Below are 23,985 nucleotides of genomic sequence, written 5' to 3' on the forward strand. Positions count from 1 at the left end.
CAGCTACAGCAATCTGTGAGACATGTCAGGATTCCAAATGCTTTTCTCGAAGAAAATGTCCGGTCCATTCGGGCCGCCACCCTGGGTATGCCGACCAACATTAAGTTATTAACCGACCTTTACCATCTCGACCATCTGGGCCCCTGATTAGCGAGCGTCTTTTAGTCCGATATGCACAGGACTATCAATTTAGTAATAGTGTTTCGCCCCCCGTCGCTGGCTGCTCCCGGCAGCCTGGGACGCCCGTGCTTTTTTTCCTTACCTTTTCTTTTTTTCTCCCTTTATTTCTGTCGCTATGGGTTCTGATTAGTCCGGCAGCTACCCAGTAACCTGGCACCAATGCCCAGCGGGAGGGGCCATTATAAAAAGAAAAAGCAGAAAAAGGAAGAAGACGGGCCGGAGGAAAATAAAAGGCAGATCTTAATGACCTACTGATGAATGCGTTGTCAATCTCCCCCGGCCTGGCCGCAATAATTGAACGCTAGTGTATGTCTTCCCCTCATACTGAGAAAAAAAAAAAGGCTACCTAATTTGAAACCACGGTCAAGTCCGACCTGAAGGAATGGGAGACGATCCTCAAGTCGCTTCAGGTTCAGGTGATCATGGAACCCCTGCCGGGAACCCAAAGGATCGGAGGGCCATTCGTCTGCGGTAGTACCCGTTGTTTCCGAGCGGAAGCTGTAGAAGAAGAGAGAACTTTCCGAAGGGGGTCAAAATGGATTTGATTAGCTTTGTGTTGGAGACAAAAAAGCTAATTGAGGGGGGGCTTTTTCTCGGTGACGCTCGGCAGGAAGAATGGCCACCACTAACATGACCTACTTGCGCCTTCCTGCGTCCACCGTACTTCGTATCGGAAGGCAACAATGCAGAGGCAAACGGGAAATTAAGCACCTACATACATGGGCTACATGCAGCAAGCAACATGCGGGAAGTCCAGCTCTGCGGACATTGGGCCAGCCAGTAGGTAGGTGTGGACGAGGTAGGTATAGTGTCCAAGTGTTCCCAAGTTAGTCAAAAAAGATTAGGATCAGACATTGGATGGGCTTGGGATTCCCACCACCCGAACAGAACCACCCACTCGGTTCACACGAGTAGTAGTTTGGGTGCAAAGTTGGAGTATTCCACCTCTCTTAGTCTATTAATTTTGATTGTTTTCCCCCCTTCGCGCCCGTGGGTACCCCCCGATCCCCTAGTACCCAGTACCTTATAGCGAGTATCTATTACTATACAGTAGAAACTGCCGCCTAAGGACCGAAAAGTCTTACTGCAAGTAGATAGGGATAGTGTACTACCCTAACTGGGCTGGCCAGCTACTGTGGCCTACCAATCTTTATTTTTGATTTTGTATTTAAATTTTTTTTTCTTTCTTACTTTTCTGTCTTTCCTTCTCTCCAATTTTCTTATCATTGTTATTCTGAAATAATATCTTTTTTCTCCCTGTCCAATGGTGTGCAATGGCTGTCTCGCAAATAAAAAAGCCCCTTAATTATGGCGATTGTCTGGCCCAGTCAGGCCCAAGAGTTTCTGGTATCTTTGTAATTTTCTTACTTCTATTTAGCTTTGGGGAGGATTAGGTATCTTCCCTCCCCTCCCCCATCCTGCTAAGGTCAAACTTAATCCAACCTGTCGGGTTCAGGGAAGGAGATTGGGAAAAGACAGCCGACGGCCCTCCTCTGCCACCCACTTCTGATGCTACCTACCCACAAATGTCAACCAACCCCCCTGTCCAGCAACACTTATAGACTCCGTAGTGCTAAGGAGAACCTGTCAATCTTAAATACTATATGGCTGGCCCAGATGCTCTCCAACTCTGGAATGACATCTCCGAGATTTCTCAAATCCTATGCCCTTTCCCTCCACCCTGTACAGTAACGGAGAATTTGTAACCCTTCTTCGCCACGACACGACTGTCTCTACAATACTCTGCCACCACCTACTACCACTACTATCTCTGCATACTCTCCCGTAAATACAAACCCTTCCTTTTTTATCAATTTCAGGCCATCAAGTCCGTGCTGGGATTGGATTTCTCATACTATTTCCTTATGAGATATCGTTTTTACTTTTAAACCAATTTAACTTACACACCCTCGTCGAGCATCCACTGACTAAGTCGCCTTACCGAGCCCTGGGCCTGGATACTACCTACGTACTACCATTCCCACCCCCACTCAGACGCTGGCCTCTTAAGCTCCAGTTTCCCCAAGTCCTCTGGTACGCATAATGCCTACTGGTAGATCAACTGTGAGCTCTCCCCTACTACTTGAGATCCTGACAAGGACCAATCTTTTTTGTTGGTTGTAGTGGTAGTGGCTCTTTTTCAACTCTTTGCTTTTGCTCTTGGTCGCCGTCTACATTGTTTCTTTCGATCCGTTCCCTCTAGTAATAACTAACACACCATGTCGCAGGGATCTAGTCGTGAAGAGTAAGTACTGAGCTCTCCCAACTACACCCCGAAAATTGAGCTAGAGGTGCAAGAACTGCTTAGTTACTCTCATCTTCGCTTCTATTGGTGGTGTTGGTGCTGATTGTGACAATAGTGACACGCAGTCTTTGACTGCCAGTGTAACGGATTACCCCATGGAATATGGAAGACGATACCACAAATATCATGAGGGCTGTATGTGCAGGCCTCTTCGACGCTCTCAGAGCCAGCCTCGTCTCTGACTGAATTTCTTTTATTTCCCAGCATATTTATATCCCAACGACGAGCAAGAGCTAGACCGGATGGACATGCAACACCACATGCTCAAATTGGTCAACCGCGGGCGGCTGCTCTTTGCCTCTCCCCTAAGCCCAAAGAAAATCTTAGATGTCGGCACCGGTTCTGGTATATGGCCTATAGAACTAGGTAAGCGAAAGAAATAGAACCCTCTCCCCCCATCCTCTCCAGCTCATCCTACCGGACAGTTTCTCATCGTGTCTCCATCACATGTAGCGTCTGAATTTCCAGCAGCCGAGATTATAGGAACCGATCTTTCGCCTGTACAACCGAACGAAGTCCCCGAGAACGTCCATTTCCTAGTCGATGACGTTACAGAGGACGAATGGCTATGGGGCCCCAATCACTTCGACGTCATTCATGCCGGTCACCTTTCAGGTGCCTTGCCATCATATAAAGACTTGTTACGGAAAGTCTTCAAGCATCTCAAGCCTGGCGGTAGTGTTCAGTGCGACGAATTCGACCCGAAGCCGAAATGCGATGACGGAACCATGCCAGAAGAGGACCCCGATAAGTTCAGCGAATATGCCCTTCAAGACCTGATGGATTTACACCATCGTGCCGGTCAGGTATCAGACCCGCCCCGACAGTTTCGAGTGGCTCATCGACTGGCACGCTGGATGAGAGAAGTGGGATTCGAGGACGTTCAGGAACGGGTTCAAAAAGTACCCGTGAACCCTTGGTCTACCGACTCTCATCTGAGAACGATTGGTTCGTGGAACGAGACAAACCTGCTGGAAGCCGCAGCTGGTTGGTCTTACAAGCCACTCACGATTCTTGGCTGGTCCAAGCCCGAGATCGAAGTCTTCCTGGTCGATGTTCGAAAATCCATCCAAAACCGTGATGTCCACGCCTATTTGGACTATTATGTGGTAACAGGAAGAAAACCACATTCTGCTTAGCGAGGGAGCCCTTGAAGGGTTTCACCACGAAGTTTACGGCTTCGAAAGAAAAGCACCACAAAACAGACAACGTTCCTTTCGGATTATCGTTCCTTAGCGTCCATACCTGCCTTTTGGCCTTCACTTCATATTTTATTTTTTATCATCATTGGGCCTGTCCTCATTTTCTTACTTTACGTTTTCCTTGTGTGTTGGCGAGCATTGGCATAAGATACCATCGACTACAGAGAAACATTATATATGCATGGAAGGCGTGCAGGGGCCTCCTTCGATTTTCCTACATTCTATTTCGCTTTCTCTTCTTGCACATGGAATATAAGTTTATAAGTTTAGCGACATGTGTTGTCAAATCATGCATGATTTTGGTTTGGCCTACAAAGAATAGAACAGGCCAGTCATTTAGACATTTAGTATACAAGAATAGACCAGAAACACGAGCATTCAGCCTCACGACAATATTCCTCTCATCGGTATCTTACTCAAGCAAACCAACATAAACGAAAAGAAAATCCAGGAAATCTCTACTACCTGCAAACCAAACCACTGCACCAACCTCCCAAATCACCACTAGCAACTAGCCTAGTAACTACTTAAGCCCAAAAGCACGGTTCCCCAATTCGGGGCAGCCCGCTTACTCATCACCCATCCAACCCTCTCCAAACCTTCCAAGCTTGATCCATCCAATCCCGCCTTTGCTAATCAACCACATCCGACAGGCCCAGACATCGCGATTTGCTTCAATTCCCTCCACCGCCATCGCATGCGCCCCGCTGCCTCATGTCTCTCGGCAGACATGCCTACAGGCATGCACCATCATCGAATAACCTCCTCGATCACGTCTGGATCAGCGAGGACTTCCTAGTCTCCGCGTTCCGACGCTTCGCTAACGGCCAACGACGCTACGAGAGCCGCGTTCCGGGCCCATTGGAGGCTCGACGACGACTCGCTAAGAGGAGGAATACTGCCCTCGCTGGGATTGCGGGGACAGGGCCTTTGGATGATATTGCGTGTTTGTTTGGGCGCAATGGGAGGGAGCATATGAAATGGACGACCACGACGGAGGGGAGGAAGGCGAAGGGTGAGTGATCGAAGCAGTTGGCTTTACTTATGCTGGTGGAGGATTCTAACGGTGGTGATTGTGGTTGTAGGCTCGCACTTTTATCAATTGAGTACCCCGTCGCCGTCACCGCCGCCGCCGCCTCCGATACCGACACCGTCTGTGCCAGTGTATAATGAGGGTGGTAACATGGTTGGTGATGAGTTTGAGTTTGGAAGACCGGATATGCCGCCAGAGGGTTCTGATGAGGTGTCGCGCGATCAATATGTCAGGAGACGGTTGAGGGAGTGTCGTACCGTCGAGGCTGTTAAGAGGGTTGTTCGGCAATTGGATGTTGATCTTTTGCGAGAGCCGGGGTATAGTCGGTTTATATTCGATCATTTATTGTCGTATTCGAGGAGGGGGGAGGTGGCTGTTGATGAGCTAGTGTCGTTTCTGGATGATCCGCAGCTTAATATCCGCGGAGCGAGGAATTATTTGACCGCGGTCGAGTATATCGCTTCGCGAGGAATAAGGCATGGGAAGTGGCACCCGCTATTCGACAATGTCGTTCAGGCTCTGGAGCTTGGGCTTGTTCCGCCTGAGGAGCTGTGCGCTGTTATAGAGGCTGTTGCGAAAGCAGTACCGGCGAAGGGTGAGAAGAAGAGACAGTCCCCGGATACGATCACGGCAATGTATCGGGCGATGTGGGATGCAATTGGACGGTGTGATATCTATGGGCACGGTGATCTCGACGAGGGGATCATTGACGCGTGGCTTGGTGCTTTATGGGAGAGGAATGTCTGCGAGGATTTGCTCTTGGCGAAGAGCATGCTCGTTGCTGCTCAGAGACTGGAGTCGGCATGTTGCTTGTGGGCTACGTTGTTCATCACGCGTTGGCTGGAACTTCCCAAGAAGCTGCGAGCTGGCGCTGGTGAAGTCTACGCGAGTGACATACTGAGCAGTTTCAAGCCGGATCTTGCAACTGCTGCTGTCATATCGACAACCGAATTTCTGGCTCTGAACAAGAAAGATCTGCTTAGCCGGTGGCACGACTGCTTGTTGCAGGCCCAAGAGATCCCGCAACTTGTTTCATCGAAAGCATGGCTTGATGTTCGATCGCAGCGCGATGTAACAGAGCCAAATATCCCGCTGCAACATCAGATCATCTTACGCATATGGGCTTTACGCACTCTCAGCAAAGGTCTTTCCGACGGGCCTCTATGGAGGAAGAATGTACGAATCACTGATGTGCCCATAAGACGCCTCTTCGGCCTCTACGAATCCATCAACAAGACTGAGTCCAGCGAAGACTTGCTTAGCAGCCTAATGGAAGGCATCCATGGCCTTGGGCTACCAGCCAACGGCCTCCTCATACTAGCCGTCGACCTGAAAGCCCGCAACTCCCTCACCAAATCCACCCGACGCACCCTAACCAACATGGAAACATCCGCATCCAACGCCTCCTTCGCCAACATCTTCGCCAGCCTCGACGCCTACAACGCAACCACCCCCCACTTCTTCTCCAAATTCGAGAAAATGACCCGCCAAATCGACATCACCTCCCCAGACTTCATCTCCCACGGCCTCGACCTCGCCCGAACCGGCGACTCCCGCAGCGTATGGACACTAATCCGCCTCCTCCGCTCCCACACCCCTCTCAAAATAGCCCTTTCCAAATCCTGGATCCCTATCCCCGACCCATCAGAAAAAGCCCTTGTGCGCTATTACCCCGAGCCAAGAACCAGCGACTGTCCGGACCCGCACGCTGCTCTAGAGATGATCCACCTTCTGGCAGTGTCACTCGCGTGCTCGAGGCGCTTGAGTCCGCGCCGGTCCTACAGTCTCGTGCATTGGCTGTATGTCTTCCTGGTGAAGCATAATGCGCCTGTCAAACCGGCCATGGCGCGTGCTTTGTATCATGCGGGTGTTGAACGCTTTCGACGCGAGGGGTTACGTGTTTCGCTTACGCAGTATGCGTATATCTATGATGTTGTGGAGGAGGTCGAGGGGGCGGATGTCGTTGAGGCGCTTATGGAGCCGCCGAGGATTGGACATCGGTTTTCTGGGGAGGAAGAAGGGGAGAGTTGTTCTGAGTACGAAGAGGTGCGATGAGATGTATTTTAGATACCTAGCCTGGTTGTATACACCCGGGACTGTATACTATTTTATAGGTTATAACGGCCCAAGAAGGAATATTGTATGCCTCTGGCATATCAACTACAGCTCTACGCGAATATAACTATTCGAATCGTTTTCAATTCCAACAATCATAATGGCAATTATTCATGCGTGGGCCCATATTTAGGATAAGATAAAGCGAGCCCGACAAAACCAATAGTAAATAAGAACCTTTCTTTGCTCTAGTCGTTACAACAACAAATAACAACACATCCCTTAGACATCCACCTCCATCAAGTTAGGATCACCCGACGCCTCCTCAACAGAGATATACTTCCGCATATCCTCCTTGCTGATAATCTTCTGGTTCAAATAAGCCGTAGTACCCTTAGGGAAGCGGTAATTGCGCTCCTTCTCGCCACGCTCATTAGGCTTGATGTAGTTGCGCAGCAATTGCGTAGGCTTGTCCTTCTCAATGACACAAACATCGACATTGCTACCGGATCCCAGATCGTTGAAGATACCAGCCTTGATGGCCTCCGCGCACAGGGCGATCGCACCCTCACGGTCCAGGTTCGGCTTCCATGTCGACTCGAACACGGACATCGCGGCCAGGGAACCAGATCCCATGGTCACGTAGGGAAGCTTGTCGGTGGAACCGTGGGCGTGGACGGTGAAAAGACCAATGCCGGTGGGGTCGACACCTGCCACGACTAGGTAGGCGCCGATGTGGCCTTGGTATCGGAATAGGTGCTGCTTCAGCATCGTCATGCAGGTGATTACGCGTGGGGGCCGGCCCGTCGAAAGTGAGTGCAGTTCGATGTTCGAGCTGATCAACGCCGTCGTGAACTCGGTGTCCGCGGCCGTTCCGGCTCCCGCGCACCAGATCTTGGGCGCGATGTAGTGTAGTTTCTCGCAGTTCTGGAGGTGTGGGGATATGTGTGTTAGTTGTTTTGTTGGATTAAGGTGAATGTGAGTGCCCGGGGAGGGAGAACGGGTGTTTACCTTGTCTGCTACTATCGGGCCGCTTGTGGCTCTGGTATCTGCTGCAATCTGTGGTTATGCCAGATGTGGTGAGTTCGTGATCGTCGATTTGGGTACTAGGGAGCTTGTTGGGTTGCTCCGGAGGTACATACCACAACGCCATTGTCGTATATACATCCCACGATGGTTGTACCGGTACTGGTGGCCTTGGGGAGAGGAACTCCCTTCGCGTGGAGCGCCGCGTTACGGTTGTAGTTGGAGAAATCGAAGCCTGTCATGGTGACGGCGTGGAGAGGTGATGTAGTGGGAGAGGGGCGAGGAACAGCAGGAGCTGAGAGAATTGAAGCTCAGTTGAGATGAAGAGATGCTGAGGAATGACGAAGAAAGATGAGATACCGGCACAGATGACGGGGGAAGAGCAGGAAGCTATAGCAGGACGGAGAGAGATGGCGGAGGAGGAGCTGCGAGTTGATGGAGTGACGAAGCTCCGGGCGCCTGATCGCGGCGGCCTCAGGCACGTCACGGATTAGCTAATGGGCGAGCAATTCCGCTGTTTTTGTCCGGCTGGGAATCTGGCGCCGGACTCCATCTCCATTCTTGTTGCGTTGCTCCTGCATTATCGGCAGTCATTGACTGTGCTGTTGTTTCTCTTTTTCTTAGGGTCGCTGTGAACCCCGTCTCTTTCATCCTACTTCCTTCCCTCGAGGGGAGGTGGTCAAGATTTTTGCGCGCACCTGGAAGCTCTTCAATCGGAGTCCTCAAGCACTCCAGCGTCGCTCCTTTTCATCTTCGCCGCAAAGTCCACCTTCTCCCCATGCTCCAAAGTCTCGGTTATCTCTAGGCGACCGTCCTCGTTCAATTTCGGCCGATTTCGACAGACTCAGAATGGCTTTCAGCTTTGGAGCCTCCAACCCCGCTGGGGGTGCCGCTGAATTGGGCCCCGAGCTTCCTGATGTTTTCGTAGATGTATGTCGCATTGGCACTAAGTGTTTGAACCGATTTTAAACTGACATTATGGCCAAACAATGTAGGAAGTTGGGTTCAAAGGCGTGTCCAGCGATAGCAACATTCGATTACTCAATACTCCCTGGCCCGAAGATTCCCTTCCTAGCCCTACGAGCTCCCTTCTGGCTGTCGCAGCAACAAAAGGCGTTGTTGTCGGTGCTGGGCCAGACGCCCTTTATATCGCCTCCTCCAACGACATAAGAACAGCTATTTCCGCACCCACAGGAGATGAGAAGGTCAAGACCAAGCCCTTCCAGCCGCGCGCAACGATTCCTCTCCCCGCTCGGCCTACGCATATCACTTTTGCCTCAAGCGATAGCGCCCTAGTACTGGTGACAGAGAATGGTACGCAGCTTTCGGTATTTGAGACGGCAAGTCTCTTGCAAGGGAATGCGCAACCGGCTTTGTCTATCCCGACTAATGGTGCCACATTTCGCTTCCTTGCCCCCAATCCCGCACAGTCTGAAGACTCGCACTCATCCCTTGTTGCGCTTGTCACAACCGGGGGCGACCTCCTCATAGCCGATCTGAAAGCCGGAAACATGCTCTCGGGTCCCAATGGCCAGGTGTTGAAATCGGGCGTCAGCACAGTTTGCTGGAGTAACAAGGGCAAGCAGCTTGTGGCAGGGCTGGCGGATGGCACTGGATTCCAAATGGCTCCAGATGGTGCTCAGAAGGATATCATTCCGCGTCCTCCCGATCTGGAGGATAACCATCACGGTGCGTACCACGTTCGCGTCTTCAAAGTTTCCCCAAATTCTAACCTGTGCAGTGTCCTCTATTGCCTGGCTTGAGAATGACGTCTTCTTGATGGTCTACACATCGAATGCTGTGGAGGATGATATGGGCCAGATACCATCTTCGCATTACTATATTATCACCCGAAGGAAGAATGCGCCTTTCTTGATCCAGAAATTGCCGGAATTGTGTTTGCCATTTGGCTTCAAGCGCGCCCCTGCCTACCAGTTCCTCGCGCGTCTCCGAGACTACAAACCGCATTTGAAGGATGTCCTTGTTGTATCCTCCACCGCTTCGACCGACGTAAGCTTGATCACGAGAGCGGATCAACCGCTGGCTAGTGATGATGCCGCCAAGGCCACCACAGGGCTCTTTGTGACGACCGAATTGAACGATGACACCAAGAGAGCTTCCCTCCCGCTAAAAGACTCTACGGAAGAAACCTCTGTGATCGGTTTAGGCTTTGACCTATCGAGCACTGAGAATGTTGTGGCTCCAATCGCTGGCGAGGATATTGCTGAGAGTTCTACGCCGCTGCCGAACCTGCTACTCCTCAATAATGAGGGTATCCTGTCCTCTTGGTGGTTCGTCTACAACGAATCAGTCCGTCAAAAAATCCCTTACCACGGTCTGGCATCAGAGGCTCAACAGCAGCAGCCGGCACCGCCAGCACAGTCAGTACAACCTCAGCCCCCTGCGCAGCCTGCGTTCGGACAATCAGCTTTCGGTAGCCCATCTCCGCTAGGAGCATCCCCTTTTGGCAAACCGTCAGCTGCACCGGCATTTGGTAGTACTTCCACTTTGGGTGCCAGCCAGCAGCCGCCTGCCTTCGGAAAGACATCGTTTGGCGCACCTTCTTTCGGCACCCCATCACAGCCGGGGGCCTCCTTTGGCGCTCCTAGTGCCTTGGGAACTGCATCACCCCAGTTCGGTAAGTCCGGCTTCGGCGCACTGGGCGGCGGGTCAGGTTTTGGACAACCGTCAACACCGGGTAAGAGTCTGTTTGGAGCCTCGACTACTAGTACAGGAGGAGGATTTGGCTCCTTCGCAAACTCTTCTGGAGGAGGGTTTGCTGGCTTTGCGGCGTCAAAAACCACTACCGAATCACCCTTCGCTAAAATGTCTGGAGAAAGCGCGTTTGCGAAATCGTCTGTGCCGTCGCCGTTTGGTGCTAAGACCGAAACTGACACTGCGTTCCCTCCCCCAACCTCGGGCGAGACAAAGAGCGCTTTTGGACAAAGCTCTAGTGGCTTCGTGTTAGGATCTACCTTCAAGGGCGACGGTACTGCGGTCAACGATGGGCCTAAGCCAGATAAGCCTTCAGGACTATTCTCATTTGGCGAATCCATGGACGACATGGTATCTAGCAGCAACAAGACTAGTCCACCAACCGAGTCAATGGATGATATGGACGACGAACCTGCGCCTCCGCAGAAGCCTGAGTCCAAAGAGCCTGAATCTAAGGGACCTGCGCCATCTATTTTCGGAGCACCCTCCAAGACCGAGACCGCTGCACCGACCTCCCTTTTCGGCTCCAAGCCCCAGCCTCCTAATCCTTTTGGTCAGCAACCGGCCAATCCTTTCGGCCAGCCCCAGGCTACTACCAAGTCTCCATTCTCGTTGTTCGGCAATGCTTCACCTGCTAAGCCCACATCAAGCCCGCTGGCTACCCCCTCTGAAAAGACTACAGCTGCTACTCCACCCTCAGCTAAGACGCCTTCCGAAGACGCCCATCGTACTCCCCTTGCCTCCAGTATTCAAACGCCTCTCCCCCCTGACCCCACCAGCAAGGCTTCGTACGGGCCGGGCGATACTTCGGCATCGTCCAATGTGTCTAAGAGTTCCGTTGATGACGCTCCTCTTCCTCCCGACTTCACTGTCAAGGCGAAACCTGCCGCGGCAGATGTCGGAGGAGAGCCACCTTTACCCCCGGATTTCGCGAAGAAGCTTCCTGAAGAGGAAGACGAGGAAGAAGAAGTGGACGAGGCTGAAGCTGAAGAGGCGCCGTTGCCTCCGGATCCAGCTACGTGGAAGCCACCAGCAACGCAGGAAGAGCCTGGTCCAGTACCTGACGAATCCGATGCCGATGAGTCTGGAAGAGAGGAGAGTGAGGAAGGCGAGGAAGAAGCGGAAGAGGAAGAGGAGGAGGGCGACGAGTCTGATTTTGGAGATAGCGGTGAAGAAGTCTCCCGAGATATCAGCGAACCAGAGTCGGCAGAGGCGAGTCCAGAGGCCACTCCCGACGGTGCCTTCAAGTTCGGGACTAAGGGTGGCTTGTTCTCGCAAGCTGCTAAACCTGCACCCGCTCAGCCCCCGGCACAGCGGTCCTTGTTTGGGGAAATTGGAAAGTTCCCGACATTCCAAACTCGGGAGCCTCTAAGGTCGCCCAGTCCCGTACGGAGTGGTCTTCAGAAGAACCGGTTCAAGATCGGGGGCCAGAAGCCCAATGCTGCACAGGCTCCAGGAAGCACTCTTGCTGCACGCAAGGCTTCCCTCACCGAGGCCGTCAAGCGTGAGAATCTCCTCAAACCGCAGGTTACTCAGAAGGAGAAGTCTCCCGTGGACCTCAAGGCCAAGCAGATGGAAGAGGAAGCTCAGGCTCTTTCGGACGATGATGAGGACGAGAGGCTGCGTGCAGATCTCGCCCGACCTCTGGAGCCCGTTCCGACGCTGGATCCTTTCCTGCCTCACCAGGATTATGCCGGAGAGACCAGCAAGCCTGGTATTCCTGGCCAGATCGAGCGACTATACCGGGACATCAACTCCATGGTTGACACACTGGGCATCAATGCTCGATCACTGGCCTCGTTTGTTCTGTACCAGAAGCAATCGCAAAGTGGTGATTGGGTCGAGCTATTGAACAAGGAACACCCAGCTGCTATCCTTGACGAGAAGCTATTGCTCTGCGATATCGAGAAACTGGACGATGCTGTTGTCATGCTTGCCGGCTCTCTTGAACAGCAGCGTGTGCAAGGGGTCGAGGACAAGCTGAAGGCCTGCCAAGAGCTCCTGAGCAAGGATATTTTGACGCTTCGGGGCCAGTGCGCGAGCATCCGAAAGACTCTAGATGCCCACACCGATGCAGCAGCTATCGTCTCCGCGCCTCTTTCAGCAGAGCAGGCGAACCTGCAGCAAGATCTCCGCACTGCCTCGACTGACATCCAGGCCAAGCTGGCGGATCTCGAGTCGGCAGTGTCCCTCCTTCGTGCCAAGATAGCCGACGCTCCTCGTCCCGATGGCACTGGCTCCCGGCAAGCTATGAGGCGGCCGACCGTGGAAGCTGTCACGTCTACAATTGCTACGATGACCAACATGGCCGAAAGCAAGCGCAGTGACATTGACGTCCTGGAGATGCAGCTGAAGAAACTAGGCATCGACGCCTCGGCCCCGGCAGCAGCCAGCCGGGAAGGCTCACCCTTCACAACCCCGCGAAAGGGCATGGGCCGATTCCCAACCACCCCCGGATCCGACGGACCCAACAGCGCATACCATACACCGGACTCTGCTACACGAGGCTTCCGATCAAGCATCAACGGCTCAGCGCGGGCTAGTCGGCTTCGTGAAGTGGAAGGTGTCGGAGAGCTCGTCACCCGGGAGGAGAGTGCGCAGTGGAAGACGAAGCGGCAACGCCGGCAGCATATTGTGGGCAGTCTGAAGAAGGCAATTGGAGAGAAGAAGTCCAAGGTGCGCGGAGTGGATGATCTGTAGGATTAGCTGCTTTTCTATTACTATTCTGTTTTTCCCTTGACTATGAGTTCTTGAACCATGAAAAAAACAGCGGGTCCGGCCATTGGATGTTGGTAGCGTTATTATGTACATAGATCCGATTCATCCTTAAACTAATGAGTGAACGTTCACTGCCACTGCATACTAGCACACATGACTGTATAGTTCGTATTCATGCCTAAGGCATCAGATCAATCAACCAACCACTGACATCATGCGGCAGTGACGTTAACCCCATCTCCTCTTTCTTTGTTTCTTTCTTATCGTTTTAAACCTTTCTTTCCCCGAGCTCAAGCTTGCCTGCCACTGCTTACTATAAACCCCCTCTCTTCTCCAGCATCATCAGCTCCATTTCACCCCTTTTAGCTTACCCTCTACTAAAGCTAAAATCAAACCAGTAGTACCAAATCCCAAGAAACGAAAGAAACATGTCCGGCGTCACCGAATTTATCTTCTTCCACCTCAACCCCGCCATCAAACCCGAAGACCCCACCAACAATGAAGCCGGCGCTTCGCTCCTAGAGCTCTTCAAAAACACCAAACACCAGAACGGATACCTAGGGTCCTCTTGGGGCCGCTCAATCGAAGATGAGAATGTGGTTGTTTGGGTGATTGGTGCGTTTTGATCCCCCAAATCTACAAATGCACTTTTCTCTCTCTCTACTCTCTCTACATAGATTCCTACATATTGCTAGCAACATAACCCAACCCAACCCAACCCAACCCAACTAACATGGAAATGAAATAATAAAATAGACTGGAAAGACGCCCAAACCTCCCCCACCCTCACTCCCTCCCTAACACCCTACCTAGCCCCATCCACCCCATTAACAACCTTCTACGCAACCCTCTCCCCTCCTCCTCCCGCACACAAAACCCACGATCTATCCGCCTCACCCGTAACCGAGATCTTCACTCCGTGGTTCCCGACCTCCATGTCCGCGGACGAGACGAAGAAACTGCACGAGAGCCTCGTGGCGTTCCGGACCGAGCTGGTGGAGAATCTCGAGGAAGGGAAACGGCCTCGAGGGTTGGTCATGGGGCAGGTGGAACGGCCTGGGACGCGGAAGCATGGGGATAGTCCGAGCGGGGAGGCGTTTGGGATGGTGGTATTGGCGGGGTGGGAGAGCGTGGAGGCGCATATGGAGATTAAGGGGACGGAGGCGTTTGGGAGGGGGATTGGGCCGATTAGGGAGTGGATGTTGAAGGGGGATGGGGGGGATGTGGAGAAGGGGGAGGGAGGGTTTGGGATTATGAGGCATGTGAGGTTTCAGAAGGTGGAGTGAATTTAATGGATGCATAGGGTGTATGTGTTGTGTATGTGTTGTGTATGTGTAGTGTAGTGTAGTGTAGTGGTAGGGGACGGGTTATGGGAAAGGTATTATTAGTTGGACAGCGCTTTTCCAAATAAATACAGTACACACACAAAGGGAAATAAAAGGCAAAAGGCGCAGACCCCCGAAAGAAACAAAAGAAAATAGAGACGAAAGACCCAAACCAAACCATCAGAGCCACCGGGATAAGAACGGACGACGACTTTTGGGAGTTGTCGCAAAGCAAAAAGACAGCAAGCAAACCGATTCGTCGACGGGAACAGAAACAGAATGAATTCACTTAGCCTAGATCCGATGCTTCTCGCTTTCTATGGGATCATTAGAATGGGTCACTTGATCATATATGGGGTGAGATGCAATGGAGGGATACTAACCAAGTCTCGAGTAGAGCATGTAGAGCGCCATCTGGTTGCACTCCTGGGTACCGGTGATCGTGACCAGACGCTCGTTGCTGTTCTCCTGGGGTTCGTTGATCTTGATAACACTGCCACTCAGGTGCCGGATCTCGTTGATCTTGGCTCCTCCCTTTCCGATGATGGCGCCAACCATGTCGTTGGGGATGTAGATCTGCTGAGTCAGTGGCTGGCCGGGCATGACACCGCCGACGGGAGCGGCAGGCGTCGGCCCACCACGAGCCTGTGCGGCGGCCGCCTGAGGCGCACCATAGGGTGCGGGCTGGTGGGGACCAGCGCCGGCATACGGGGTGTGGGGAGTAGCACCGTAAGGCATCGAGGGCTGGGCTACAGGAGTTTGCGCGGCGGGGCCCTGGAGGTAGGGAACACCATATCCGCCAGCTGCGCCGCGGTTGGGGTGAGGGTGGTGACGCTTGAAGGTGTCGGGATGACCGTACTGTCCACCAGCGGGCTGAGGCACGTACGGCACAACCTGCATGCCGCCGGGCACAGCGCCAGCCGGTCCGCCGCTGCGAGTGGCATAGGCCGAGGCGGCGGGGCCACCGAAGCGTTCTGTCAGCTGCTCGACGAGAGTCACGGCAACGTAGTAAGTAGCGATGTGCACTGCGTCAGCAACACCGAGGATAACAAGGGACCGTTCAGTGGACAGGGGAAGGCAGGCATCAGAAGCGTTGAGACGTGCACCAGAGGCGTCCTGGATCTCTCGAATACGGCTTCCACCCTTGCCAATGATCGAGCCAATAAGAATATGGGGAATCAACAAACGCAAGGGGTATGTCTTGGATTGGGCAGTAGAAGGGGCATCAAGGGGCTCGTTGTTCAAGGTACGAATGATAAGACCGAAGGCCTAGCATCCGGGTTAGCAGACATAAAAAAAGAAATCGAACTGTATCGTGTTCAAACTCACCTTCGCAGCAGCATCCTGGGGGCCGCTAACGGTCAAGATACGCTCGACGGCACCACGGGAGTAGTCGCTGACGGTGCACTTGGCGCCGGACAGACGACGGATCTGGGATACGTTCTCCCCACCCTTACCGATGACGGTGGCAGCCTCCTGGCTGGAGATTACAGCCCGGATGTGAATCCAGCTAGACTCATCCTGGGGACGGTGTTGCTCGGATTGGGCACCGGTCGACTCGGCGTGAGAGGCCGTCGACTGGATGGGTTGTGTCTCCTGAGCGCCCTTGGAGTTAGGAGCATCGGGGACCACGGTGTCGCCCTGGCCATCAGCAGTCGCAGCCGGCGCATCCGTCTTCACATCGGCATACGCCTCAGACTCATCGCCCTTTACTACTTTGTCCAACGCAGGACGCTTGGCTTCCGGCTGATCATTAGGACCGGAGGGAGAAGAAGGGTCCTCCAAGGGACGCTTGGTCGATTGCAACGCAGACGGAGAGGCAGACATGATGATTTGCTTGCCTAAACTGTGCGTGTATTTCTGTGCTTGCTTCACTTACGCAGGACGTGTCCAAGTGAGATTTCACTTCTTTTCAGAACAGCTCTTCTTTTTCTTTTCACTGCAGCTTTATTTGATCGACTATGTACACCAGGAGTTCCCAATAAAACTTGCTGGTGCTGGCGATCGGATGGAGAGGGAATTCTGGTGCTTGGAAGGATGTGGGAAGATTGGTGAACTCGTGCACAGTGCGGGAAGTGATGCTGTGAAAGGAGAGCCGACGAGGAAAGTGTGAGAAGGTCTGGGGTTGCCACGAGGCCTTGGAGGTTGGACTTGGAGCGAGAAAGCTTCAGAGTGAAGCAGTGCAAGGTAGAGGGAAGAAGGAAAAAATGAAACCAATCGGGTCGGGCACGAGGGCAGGAGAGATTGGGTGCTGGACGGTGGACGAAGATGTGCTCAGGGTCCGAATGGGTTGGAAGGCGGAGGGAAGCGTGGAAGGGAGAGGAGTAAAAAGAAAACGAGAAGTAAAAACGAGGCCTTTTTAGCAGTATCCGACGCCCAAACTATCCTTTTTCTTGCCTTTGGAAGACGCGACGTGGGTCGAGAGACGTTGAGGACGGGCGGGTCTTCTACACGATCACCCCAGGTACGCTGGAATAGCAGACGTGGGAGAGACGAGAGGTCGATGAGACGACAGCGACGGGTTAAAAATAGAGGTGGCGAGTAAACGCGCGATGATCAAAAGGGGGATAAGAGGGGAAGTGGATGGGTGAAGGAAGTCGAGCTTGTCGCGGTGAAGGACGAGAAGCGACGTTAAGGTTGAGTTGAGGTTCAGTCGCGCATCCTCGCTCTTCCCGCGCTATCCCCTTTCCGGAACCTACCTCACGTGTTACCCGGCCTGCAAAACACCTGCCAATCCCTCATTCGTCTATACAATTCCCCTCGTTTAGTTGGCTCGTGAGACAACTGGATGCATGGCGAGAACTAAATTTAGAGGCGCATTCGTCTAAATTATTCAAACCCATTCTGCAATGGATGTGTCGCAAGAAACTGTCGAAAGAGTCCAGCGTTTCGCAGAGAAGCGTCAACGCGCCGAGGACTTCTACGAGAACCAAGAAATCAGTCCAGCAGTTCTACAGGCGTACAATAGAAAATTGGACGAGACTCTAAAAGAACTTCAAGATCAAGTCAAACGCCAAGAAGATGACCTGCGTAGGGTATGTACCCACCCCTGGAGAACTCTCCCCCGTATACATCCCATACATGTAACCCAACTCCTAACACATCGCCCAGCTGCGCGAGGTCAACTCCTTCGATCTCTCCAAAATAGGCACAGATACTTGGTCGCGCGTAGCCCAAGTACAAAGAGCCAAGAGAGCCTACGACTCGCTTCTGAAATCAGAGACCGAGTTCCCAGCCTCAGGCTCCCCCCTACCTTCTTTGCTAGCACTTGAAGAGACATCGCGTCTAGTCAAAGAAACCAAGGTGTCTGTCTCCATGACGGCAGAAAATATCTCATCCAACCGTCAGCGTTTGAAATCAGAGGAGGCGAATTTCCATGACGCTCAAGTGATCCGGGATGGTCTGCGAAAGCGGATCCAGACCATAAGCAGCGAGAAGACGACCAAGGAGAAGAAGACCGCTTCCCAGCTAGCGCGAGAACTTGCGGAGCAAGAAGAAGAAAAGCGGAAAGAGCTTGACCAAGCAACAGAGGAGATGAAGACTGCCCTCTATAACTTTGTGGACGAAACCCTCGCGTCCTTGCTTGCTGCCGAAGCCCTCGGCGGCCCCACGGTGGGTGACGCCGCCCAGGTCTCGGATGCGACCTTGCAACTAGGCTATACGAGTCATGGAAAACCGAAGAAGCCCAAAAATCCAGAGGCAGCGAATTCGGATGCTGGACAGCGCCGAATCGACGAGATTCTCCCGCGCCAGTCTGGGCAAGGGGATAATCAACCAGCTAATCGCCGAGAGGCTGCAGCTTTGGAGATGCGCAATCTACTTGATGCTTTGTTGGAGGCAGGATCCTCCTATATCGATCTGCCCCGAGAATCGGCCGCCTCGCGATTTTTGGTCAGAGCTAAAGTCGCCCAGTTTCATCCTCGTGATGCGCGACGGTTGAGACTGATTGATTTTGGACGCTCATTAGACGATTGAATGCTTGCATGATGATTTACCGTATGTTACATAGCTTATTAGAGTATAATGAAAAGAAAGAAGGCTGTATATATTCTGTCAAAAAAAGAAGCCAGACGCCTAATACAGTCATCATGCCAGCATTTGATATCCCCATTAGCATAACGCCTATACATGCATTAAGGAATCAACGCCCGTAAGTGCCACTGCATATACCATAAAGTTCATCACAAAGCCGAAGTATTCGGCACTCCGATAGCCATTAGATGGGCATCATCCCTATTCGACTAGTTGAGGGTTTCGCTTTGGTCGCTTTCCGAGGGGCAGAGGAGCGGTTGTCAGCGCGATCACCGGATTTTCTGCGGGCCCCCGTCGATTTTGCCCTGGATCTAGGGGCGGCATTTTGACGGCGAGGGCGTTTGGTTGTTTGACGCTTCCGAGCCCGGGGTCTACTAGACTTTCCAGGGCCCTCATCCTCTTCGTCAGAGTCGAGGTCAGCAGTGTGCTGGGTAGAGAAATAGCGACTAGACAAAGTCTCGTCAACATTGAATGTAGAAGGATGATCAGTAAAGATTCCGCCATCGCTGAACTCGTCCTCAGTGCTGGTAAGGTTAATAACGTTGTGGTGGTTGGGATCTGGAACCACCCCATCAGCGTCATCTTGCTCTTTCTTCAGCTCTGCATAACGGCGCTGCGTGTCGCGCACGAGCTTCAGGATCTGGCCTCCGTATCGGTTCACCTTATCCGGATCGATACCAGGAATTGTGGCAAGTTCCGCCATATCTGAAGATGAGTTAGTTCTGCTCATACTTATCATGAAAGGATTTTCACCTTTGGGGAAGACGATGACCATCTCGCGCAGGACGCTGTCAGTAAACGGTTGGTTGCGGAGGCCTTTCTGCATGACCAGCTGTTTGGCTATTAGAGACTTATATGGAACCATCGATTCGAACGTTCACTTACATCCTGGCAATAGTTCTTGGCATACACCATGAAATCCTCCGCAACCGCTTTGTGTAGAGGGTCCAACTGCTCAAAGCGGCGATCTTGGGTGATTGGCGGCCCAGGAGTAAGCCTCTTCTCTTGAGCTGGCTTGCCGGCGATTCGGATTCTTTCGAACCCATCACTGTCTGCGTCATCATCCGTGGTGTCGCCTGCACCTCCTTGGTAACGGAACCGAGATAGGCGGCGTTGGTTTGCCGCTTGTACAGGGGACGAGACGTTTGTAGATTGCGGTTGATACTCTTTGTTGCCGCCATCAGCTCGTGATCCCGAATTGGACTTCTTGGCCTTTCCATTCGGCGAGACTCGCACGTCAAGCTTCAGTTTGCACCGCCCACTCTCGAAGTCAGCGGCACGCCGTCCCACCTTGATATATTGAATGGCAAATTTACTGCCGTTGACAACGTTCTCTTCAACGAGAGCTCCCTCACCCAATAGTCTATGGAACAACCGTTCTGCTTCACCCAGCTCTAAGTCCGAACCATCGCCATAGCCAGGGGCCTGCCGGTGTTGGGGAGACCTGAACCTCTTCACACTTCCCCGGAAGATGTTCACACAGTACGACAAAGTGACCTTGTCTTCGATGTTTTGGAAGTGCCGAACAACCTTGATTGCAGAGGCAGCGTACTGTGAAAAGTCATGGAGCTCAAAGACAGAGTCGGACTTGCAATTATCACATGAAGCATTGCAGTCTTGTCGGCGGAAATATTCGTTGAAGTAGGCAAGAATTTGTACTCGCCTACAGTCGCTTCTGTTTTCACAGTATTGTACGACGTTGTGGAGCATTTGCCGCTGCCGATTCTTCTGTTGCTTGCTGCCCTCGCCCTTGTCGATCATGCTGGATAAAGTACTCGTGTCCTTGTAGCAGTAGTAGAGGTAGCAGCCAGACCGCTTGCCATCTCGGCCAGCCCGTCCTGTCTCCTGATAATACCCCTCCAGACTCTTGGGAATGCTGTGATGGATCACAAAACGCACATCAGGTTTGTCGATGCCCATTCCGAACGCAATCGTTGCCACTATAACGTGAGTCCTTCCAGCTTGCCAAGCCTGTTGAATTTTCGCACGTTCTCCTGAATCCATGCCAGCGTGGTAGTGTTCTGCTTTAATGCGATAGTCATCCCGGAGACCGCTCGCGACCTTTTCGCATGTCTTGCGCGACAAGCAATAGACTATGCCGGATTTATTTGCGTAGGAGGTCTTTATAGTATCGGCTATGCTGGCCAGAACCTCCGTTCCCTTCTTTTTGATCCGTACTTCGTACGTCAAGTTTGGCCTGTTGAAACTCTGAGAGAACACTTCACAACCTTCCATTTTTAGGTTATGGATAACATCCACTTTGACGTTCTCGGTGGCTGTCGCAGTTAGCGCCATCATTGGTACTCCGGGTAACTGATTCCTGAGTTCTCCCAGTTCTTTATAGTCAGGGCGAAAATCATGTCCCCACTGACTGACACAATGCGCCTCATCGATCACGATGCGAGCAAGCTTCCGACTGCGATTGAGCTTATCCAAGCTTTTCGTAATCGCCTGGCTTTTGTTGATCATTTCCGGGGTGATGTATAACAATTCGATATCTTCCTCCGCCGAGAAGCCTGATAGCGTACTGAGAATCCATTGCCGTTGCTCCTTCGGAGTCTCCCCGTTTAACAAGTAAGCCTTGATATTCAACTTGTTCAGATGCGAGACTTGATCCTGCATCAGACTGAGCAAGGGAGATATCACGATCGTGACTCCTCTTGTTGAGCCTGAAGTAACAACAGAGGGCAGTTGATAGCATAGAGACTTGCCTCCTCCAGTAGGCATCAGAACGAAAGTATCTTTTCCGCTCAGCGTCGCATCTATGGCCTCGAGTTGATTGAGGCGGAACCCACGAAGATGAAACCGATCTTTCAGCGCATTTCTGACGTCCTTGGACCATGGATGCTGGTTCCAGAGGGCGTTATGGCCCTGGGACTTTGGTTGCGATAGGGGAGTGCGCGAAACATTTCCGGAAGTTTCAGCAAACACCTTGCGGTTCTGAAGCCCGTGGGTGTCGGTTGCGAATGAATGACCTTCGTCAAGGAACCCGGCCGCTTCCAGCATGTCTTCGTCATCTAGGTCGAATTCATCCGCTTCTTCTGCAGGTAGCGTGGGGGAGCCCATAGTTCGAGTAAAAGCATCATCGTCATCCAGTGTCGTCGGGTCATCGTAGTTAAAAGCCCTAAGGCTCGAGGTCCCATTCGTGTTCTTGAAAGACAGATCTGATACCCGAGTGGATATGTCGGAACGAGAGTGGTTGTAGTCTACTGTTGACCGTGCATTCGATCGCGAGGAGGCGCCCGAAATCACTGTGTCATCCATTGCACTGATTGACAAAGACGATGGGCGCGACAAAGGGGTCGGATGGTCTGGCTTGTAACGAAGTGGGCGGACATCCAGTGATGGAATAGACAGCAACCTAGATCGTGCTAGCAGATGTTGTATATCTGATTCAGCCCTTTGCAGCTGAGTTGTTGCTTCTCGACTTTCCACAAGTTCTGGCATACTGGACGGATCGCCGCCCTGTGTTATAACCTGCATGAGTCTTTTCTTGAGCATGTTCCTCTTCGTATCATATGTCTGATAGGTAGTCCTTTGCTGCTTGAGCAAACCGATCGCTGCGATCCTATCCGTAAGGGTCTTGTTTTCAGCGATCAAGTCAGGTGCAAGTTCTCCCTTCATTGCTCGCTCATACACTATTTCAGAATTCTTCGTAAGAGTGCTCTTCAGGGTTGCAATGGCTCCTTCAAGAGAGTCTGCTGAAAGACTCAAGAACTTGGCCACATCTTCGTTCTGAGGCTGAGAGCTGGGAGAATCGGTAGTAGAAGGCACATGAGTGACTGGACTAGGACTGATGCGGGTGTCCCTCCTAGATGGACGAACACTGGAGGGGACGATATCCATAGCATCCGACGCCCGTGGGGAAGCACGACTCTTCTTTCTCGCAGGGCTAGGAGCTGCGTGCTCATCTGAGCTATCTTGATTAGGTAGGATCGGGTAGAGTGACCCATTGGAGTTCAATGTTGGGCCGTCTCCATCAGGAACCCAGTCATCGAACAGATTCTCATCTCCGTCGTCGTCATCGGAGTCAGCGATAACATGACCCAAGCGAGAACTCTGTGAAAGCGAAGGAAGGCCCGATGGATCATCAGCCCGGGGTATAGTGTCCTTTCTGGTCGTGCGAGGTGATTTTCCGGGCTGGAGACGCGTCGAGGTAGAACGGGGAGTCTTCGTAGGCTCAGCAGCCTTCAATGGCGAGCGCGATTTCAAGCCGTTTTTTCGGGGCGAAACAAGGTCTGACACATATTCGTCGCTCTTTCGCTTCTTTCCACGCTTTTCAAGAGGCTCTCTCCGGGATGCAGCGTCTTCGGTCCACAATCGTTGCGGTTCCTCGAACCCATCGAAAGTATCAGACGAAAGCGTGGTCTGATTCAAGTCGCCAGTCAAGTCAATCGTATCAATGTCGGAATCGAAGAGTGGTGACTTTGCGTTCAATGGCCGCTTCGATCCAAATGGTGTCAAGAAGGACGCCTTAGGGCTGCGCAATGGAGACCGGGGACTTTGCTTGTCTATTGGCATAAGTCGTTAGAAGATTTCCAAAAGCGACAGGCGCGCCGTTTCACTGTACCTTTGGTAACTCTGCCCAGGCCATTCTCTCTTCCCTTAGAAGGCGAATTGACAGACTGGCTACTTTTGAGAGGCTTCGGAGTGGGTGCGCCAGCGTCCTTTGATAGACTCAGCATCCGCGGCTTGCGTGCGGAGGCCGGAGTAAGAAGCAATCGCGCCATTTCTTCGTCCGAATCTACCTCCGCTTTTCCGTCCACATGGCCCGTCTCTGCTGGTTTGGCTTCTGGTTGTAAATCATCGATCGCGATGGTGATATCCTCTGGCTGATGCGCTAAGGCCCCCGCTGGTGGCACCGGCGCAGTAGGTTGATTTCGGTCGGCAGTGTTATTGTGATACTCGTGCGCGGACGGAGATAAGGAGGGGTATAGCGCAGGGCCCTGCTGCAACAGCCATTTGAGGTGGGCTGCTAAATTGTTTTTAGTCATAAGGCCGTATGCTTGTGAGCATGATTTTCATTGACGAGTCGCAACATAACAATCACAAAGGGCGTCTAGACTAGCTGCCGAGCAACTACTAGTCTATTCAATTGCTTTCAGTCCGGTTAATCCACGGCCTTGTCTGGACGCGTTTCGGCGCGTCATCACGTGGGCGGTGAGGACATAGATAATCCATGCCACTCCCAATTATGATACTCGGTATTACTTACCCTCTTCGAAGTTGAGTAGCATCGTTGGTGTCCAGGCAATGACATGCGACGAGATGCTTTACAGAATTGCTGCAATATTGCAATTGATGCGTAGTCTCAGAGGACACACCATGCAGCATTGGCCGTTGCCAATTTGAGTGATGACGCTGAATGATCTTCTTTGATTCCATGTTTCAATA

The 23,985-nt window shown here is 52.3% G+C and overlaps 8 protein-coding genes across 8 annotated transcripts; 5 read left to right on the forward strand and 3 right to left on the reverse strand.

Annotated features, from left to right (window-relative positions):
• Positions 1–2,399: 2,399 nt before the first annotated feature.
• BO83DRAFT_423272 (class I SAM-dependent methyltransferase) lies at positions 2,400–3,624 on the forward strand (the record flags this gene model as incomplete). The annotated part of the gene is made up of 4 exons (XM_025535087.1): positions 2,400–2,425; positions 2,541–2,620; positions 2,690–2,851; positions 2,939–3,624. 4 exons carry the CDS (start codon positions 2,400–2,402, stop codon positions 3,622–3,624), a joined length of 954 nt encoding a protein of 317 aa, XP_025392108.1.
• Positions 3,625–4,322: 698 nt separating this feature from the next.
• Positions 4,323–6,846, forward strand: BO83DRAFT_353306 (uncharacterized protein). The gene is made up of 2 exons (XM_025529039.1): positions 4,323–4,702; positions 4,773–6,846. The coding sequence occupies exons 1-2, from the start codon at positions 4,402–4,404 to the stop codon at positions 6,773–6,775; spliced, it is 2,304 nt and encodes a 767-aa protein (XP_025392109.1). The 5' UTR covers positions 4,323–4,401; the 3' UTR covers positions 6,776–6,846.
• Positions 6,847–6,983: 137 nt separating this feature from the next.
• pup1 (proteasome core particle subunit beta 2) lies at positions 6,984–8,144 on the reverse strand. The gene is made up of 3 exons (XM_025530327.1): positions 7,918–8,144; positions 7,787–7,834; positions 6,984–7,702 (listed from the first exon to the last, which is right to left on the reverse strand). The coding sequence occupies exons 1-3, from the start codon at positions 8,041–8,043 to the stop codon at positions 7,058–7,060; spliced, it is 819 nt and encodes a 272-aa protein (XP_025392110.1). The 5' UTR covers positions 8,044–8,144; the 3' UTR covers positions 6,984–7,057.
• Positions 8,145–8,650: 506 nt separating this feature from the next.
• Positions 8,651–13,309, forward strand: BO83DRAFT_330348 (FG-nucleoporin NUP159; the record flags this gene model as incomplete). The annotated part of the gene is made up of 3 exons (XM_025528232.1): positions 8,651–8,731; positions 8,797–9,490; positions 9,543–13,309. 3 exons carry the CDS (start codon positions 8,651–8,653, stop codon positions 13,214–13,216), a joined length of 4,449 nt encoding a protein of 1,482 aa, XP_025392111.1. The 3' UTR covers positions 13,217–13,309.
• Positions 13,310–13,493: 184 nt separating this feature from the next.
• BO83DRAFT_434118 (uncharacterized protein) lies at positions 13,494–14,520 on the forward strand (the record flags this gene model as incomplete). The annotated part of the gene is made up of 2 exons (XM_025535753.1): positions 13,494–13,849; positions 14,048–14,520. Exons 1-2 carry the CDS (start codon positions 13,663–13,665, stop codon positions 14,518–14,520), a joined length of 660 nt encoding a protein of 219 aa, XP_025392112.1. The 5' UTR covers positions 13,494–13,662.
• A 333-nt stretch (positions 14,521–14,853) lies between these two features.
• Positions 14,854–16,386, reverse strand: BO83DRAFT_395576 (telomere maintenance protein PBP2; the record flags this gene model as incomplete). Its single annotated transcript, XM_025533083.1, has 3 exons — positions 14,854–14,876; positions 14,943–15,828; positions 15,889–16,386. 3 exons carry the CDS (start codon positions 16,384–16,386, stop codon positions 14,854–14,856), a joined length of 1,407 nt encoding a protein of 468 aa, XP_025392113.1.
• Positions 16,387–17,340: 954 nt separating this feature from the next.
• On the forward strand, positions 17,341–18,606 carry BO83DRAFT_414023 (uncharacterized protein). Its single transcript, XM_025534532.1, has 2 exons — positions 17,341–17,594; positions 17,671–18,606. Exons 1-2 carry the CDS (start codon positions 17,409–17,411, stop codon positions 18,532–18,534), a joined length of 1,050 nt encoding a protein of 349 aa, XP_025392114.1. The 5' UTR covers positions 17,341–17,408; the 3' UTR covers positions 18,535–18,606.
• A 19-nt stretch (positions 18,607–18,625) lies between these two features.
• BO83DRAFT_434121 (RecQ family helicase MusN) lies at positions 18,626–23,828 on the reverse strand (the record flags this gene model as incomplete). The annotated part of the gene is made up of 5 exons (XM_025535754.1): positions 18,626–19,296; positions 19,345–19,423; positions 19,477–23,102; positions 23,162–23,566; positions 23,807–23,828. 5 exons carry the CDS (start codon positions 23,826–23,828, stop codon positions 18,776–18,778), a joined length of 4,653 nt encoding a protein of 1,550 aa, XP_025392115.1. The 3' UTR covers positions 18,626–18,775.
• Positions 23,829–23,985: the final 157 nt, after the last annotated feature.

The sequence above is a fragment of the Aspergillus eucalypticola genome, assembly GCF_003184535.1.
Source record: "Aspergillus eucalypticola CBS 122712 chromosome Unknown BO83scaffold_3, whole genome shotgun sequence".
Lineage (NCBI taxonomy): Eukaryota > Fungi > Ascomycota > Eurotiomycetes > Eurotiales > Aspergillaceae > Aspergillus > Aspergillus eucalypticola.

Bases quoted from the DNA above. Each gene is read 5' to 3' on its own strand.
- BO83DRAFT_353306 (XM_025529039.1), top strand. From the start codon at position 4,402: ATGTCTCTCGGCAGACATGCCTACAGGCATGCACCATCATCGAATAAC. The intron at 4,703-4,772 runs GTGAGTGATCGA...TTGTGGTTGTAG, and splicing joins GGAGGGGAGGAAGGCGAAGG to GCTCGCACTTTTATCAATTG.
- pup1 (XM_025530327.1), bottom strand. From the start codon at position 8,043: ATGACAGGCTTCGATTTCTCCAACTACAACCGTAACGCGGCGCTCCAC. The intron at 7,835-7,917 runs GTATGTACCTCC...GCATAACCACAG, and splicing joins TATACGACAATGGCGTTGTG to ATTGCAGCAGATACCAGAGC. The intron at 7,703-7,786 runs GTAAACACCCGT...CCACACCTCCAG, and splicing joins GCCCGATAGTAGCAGACAAG to AACTGCGAGAAACTACACTA.
- BO83DRAFT_414023 (XM_025534532.1), top strand. From the start codon at position 17,409: ATGGATGTGTCGCAAGAAACTGTCGAAAGAGTCCAGCGTTTCGCAGAG. The intron at 17,595-17,670 runs GTATGTACCCAC...CACATCGCCCAG, and splicing joins AAGAAGATGACCTGCGTAGG to CTGCGCGAGGTCAACTCCTT.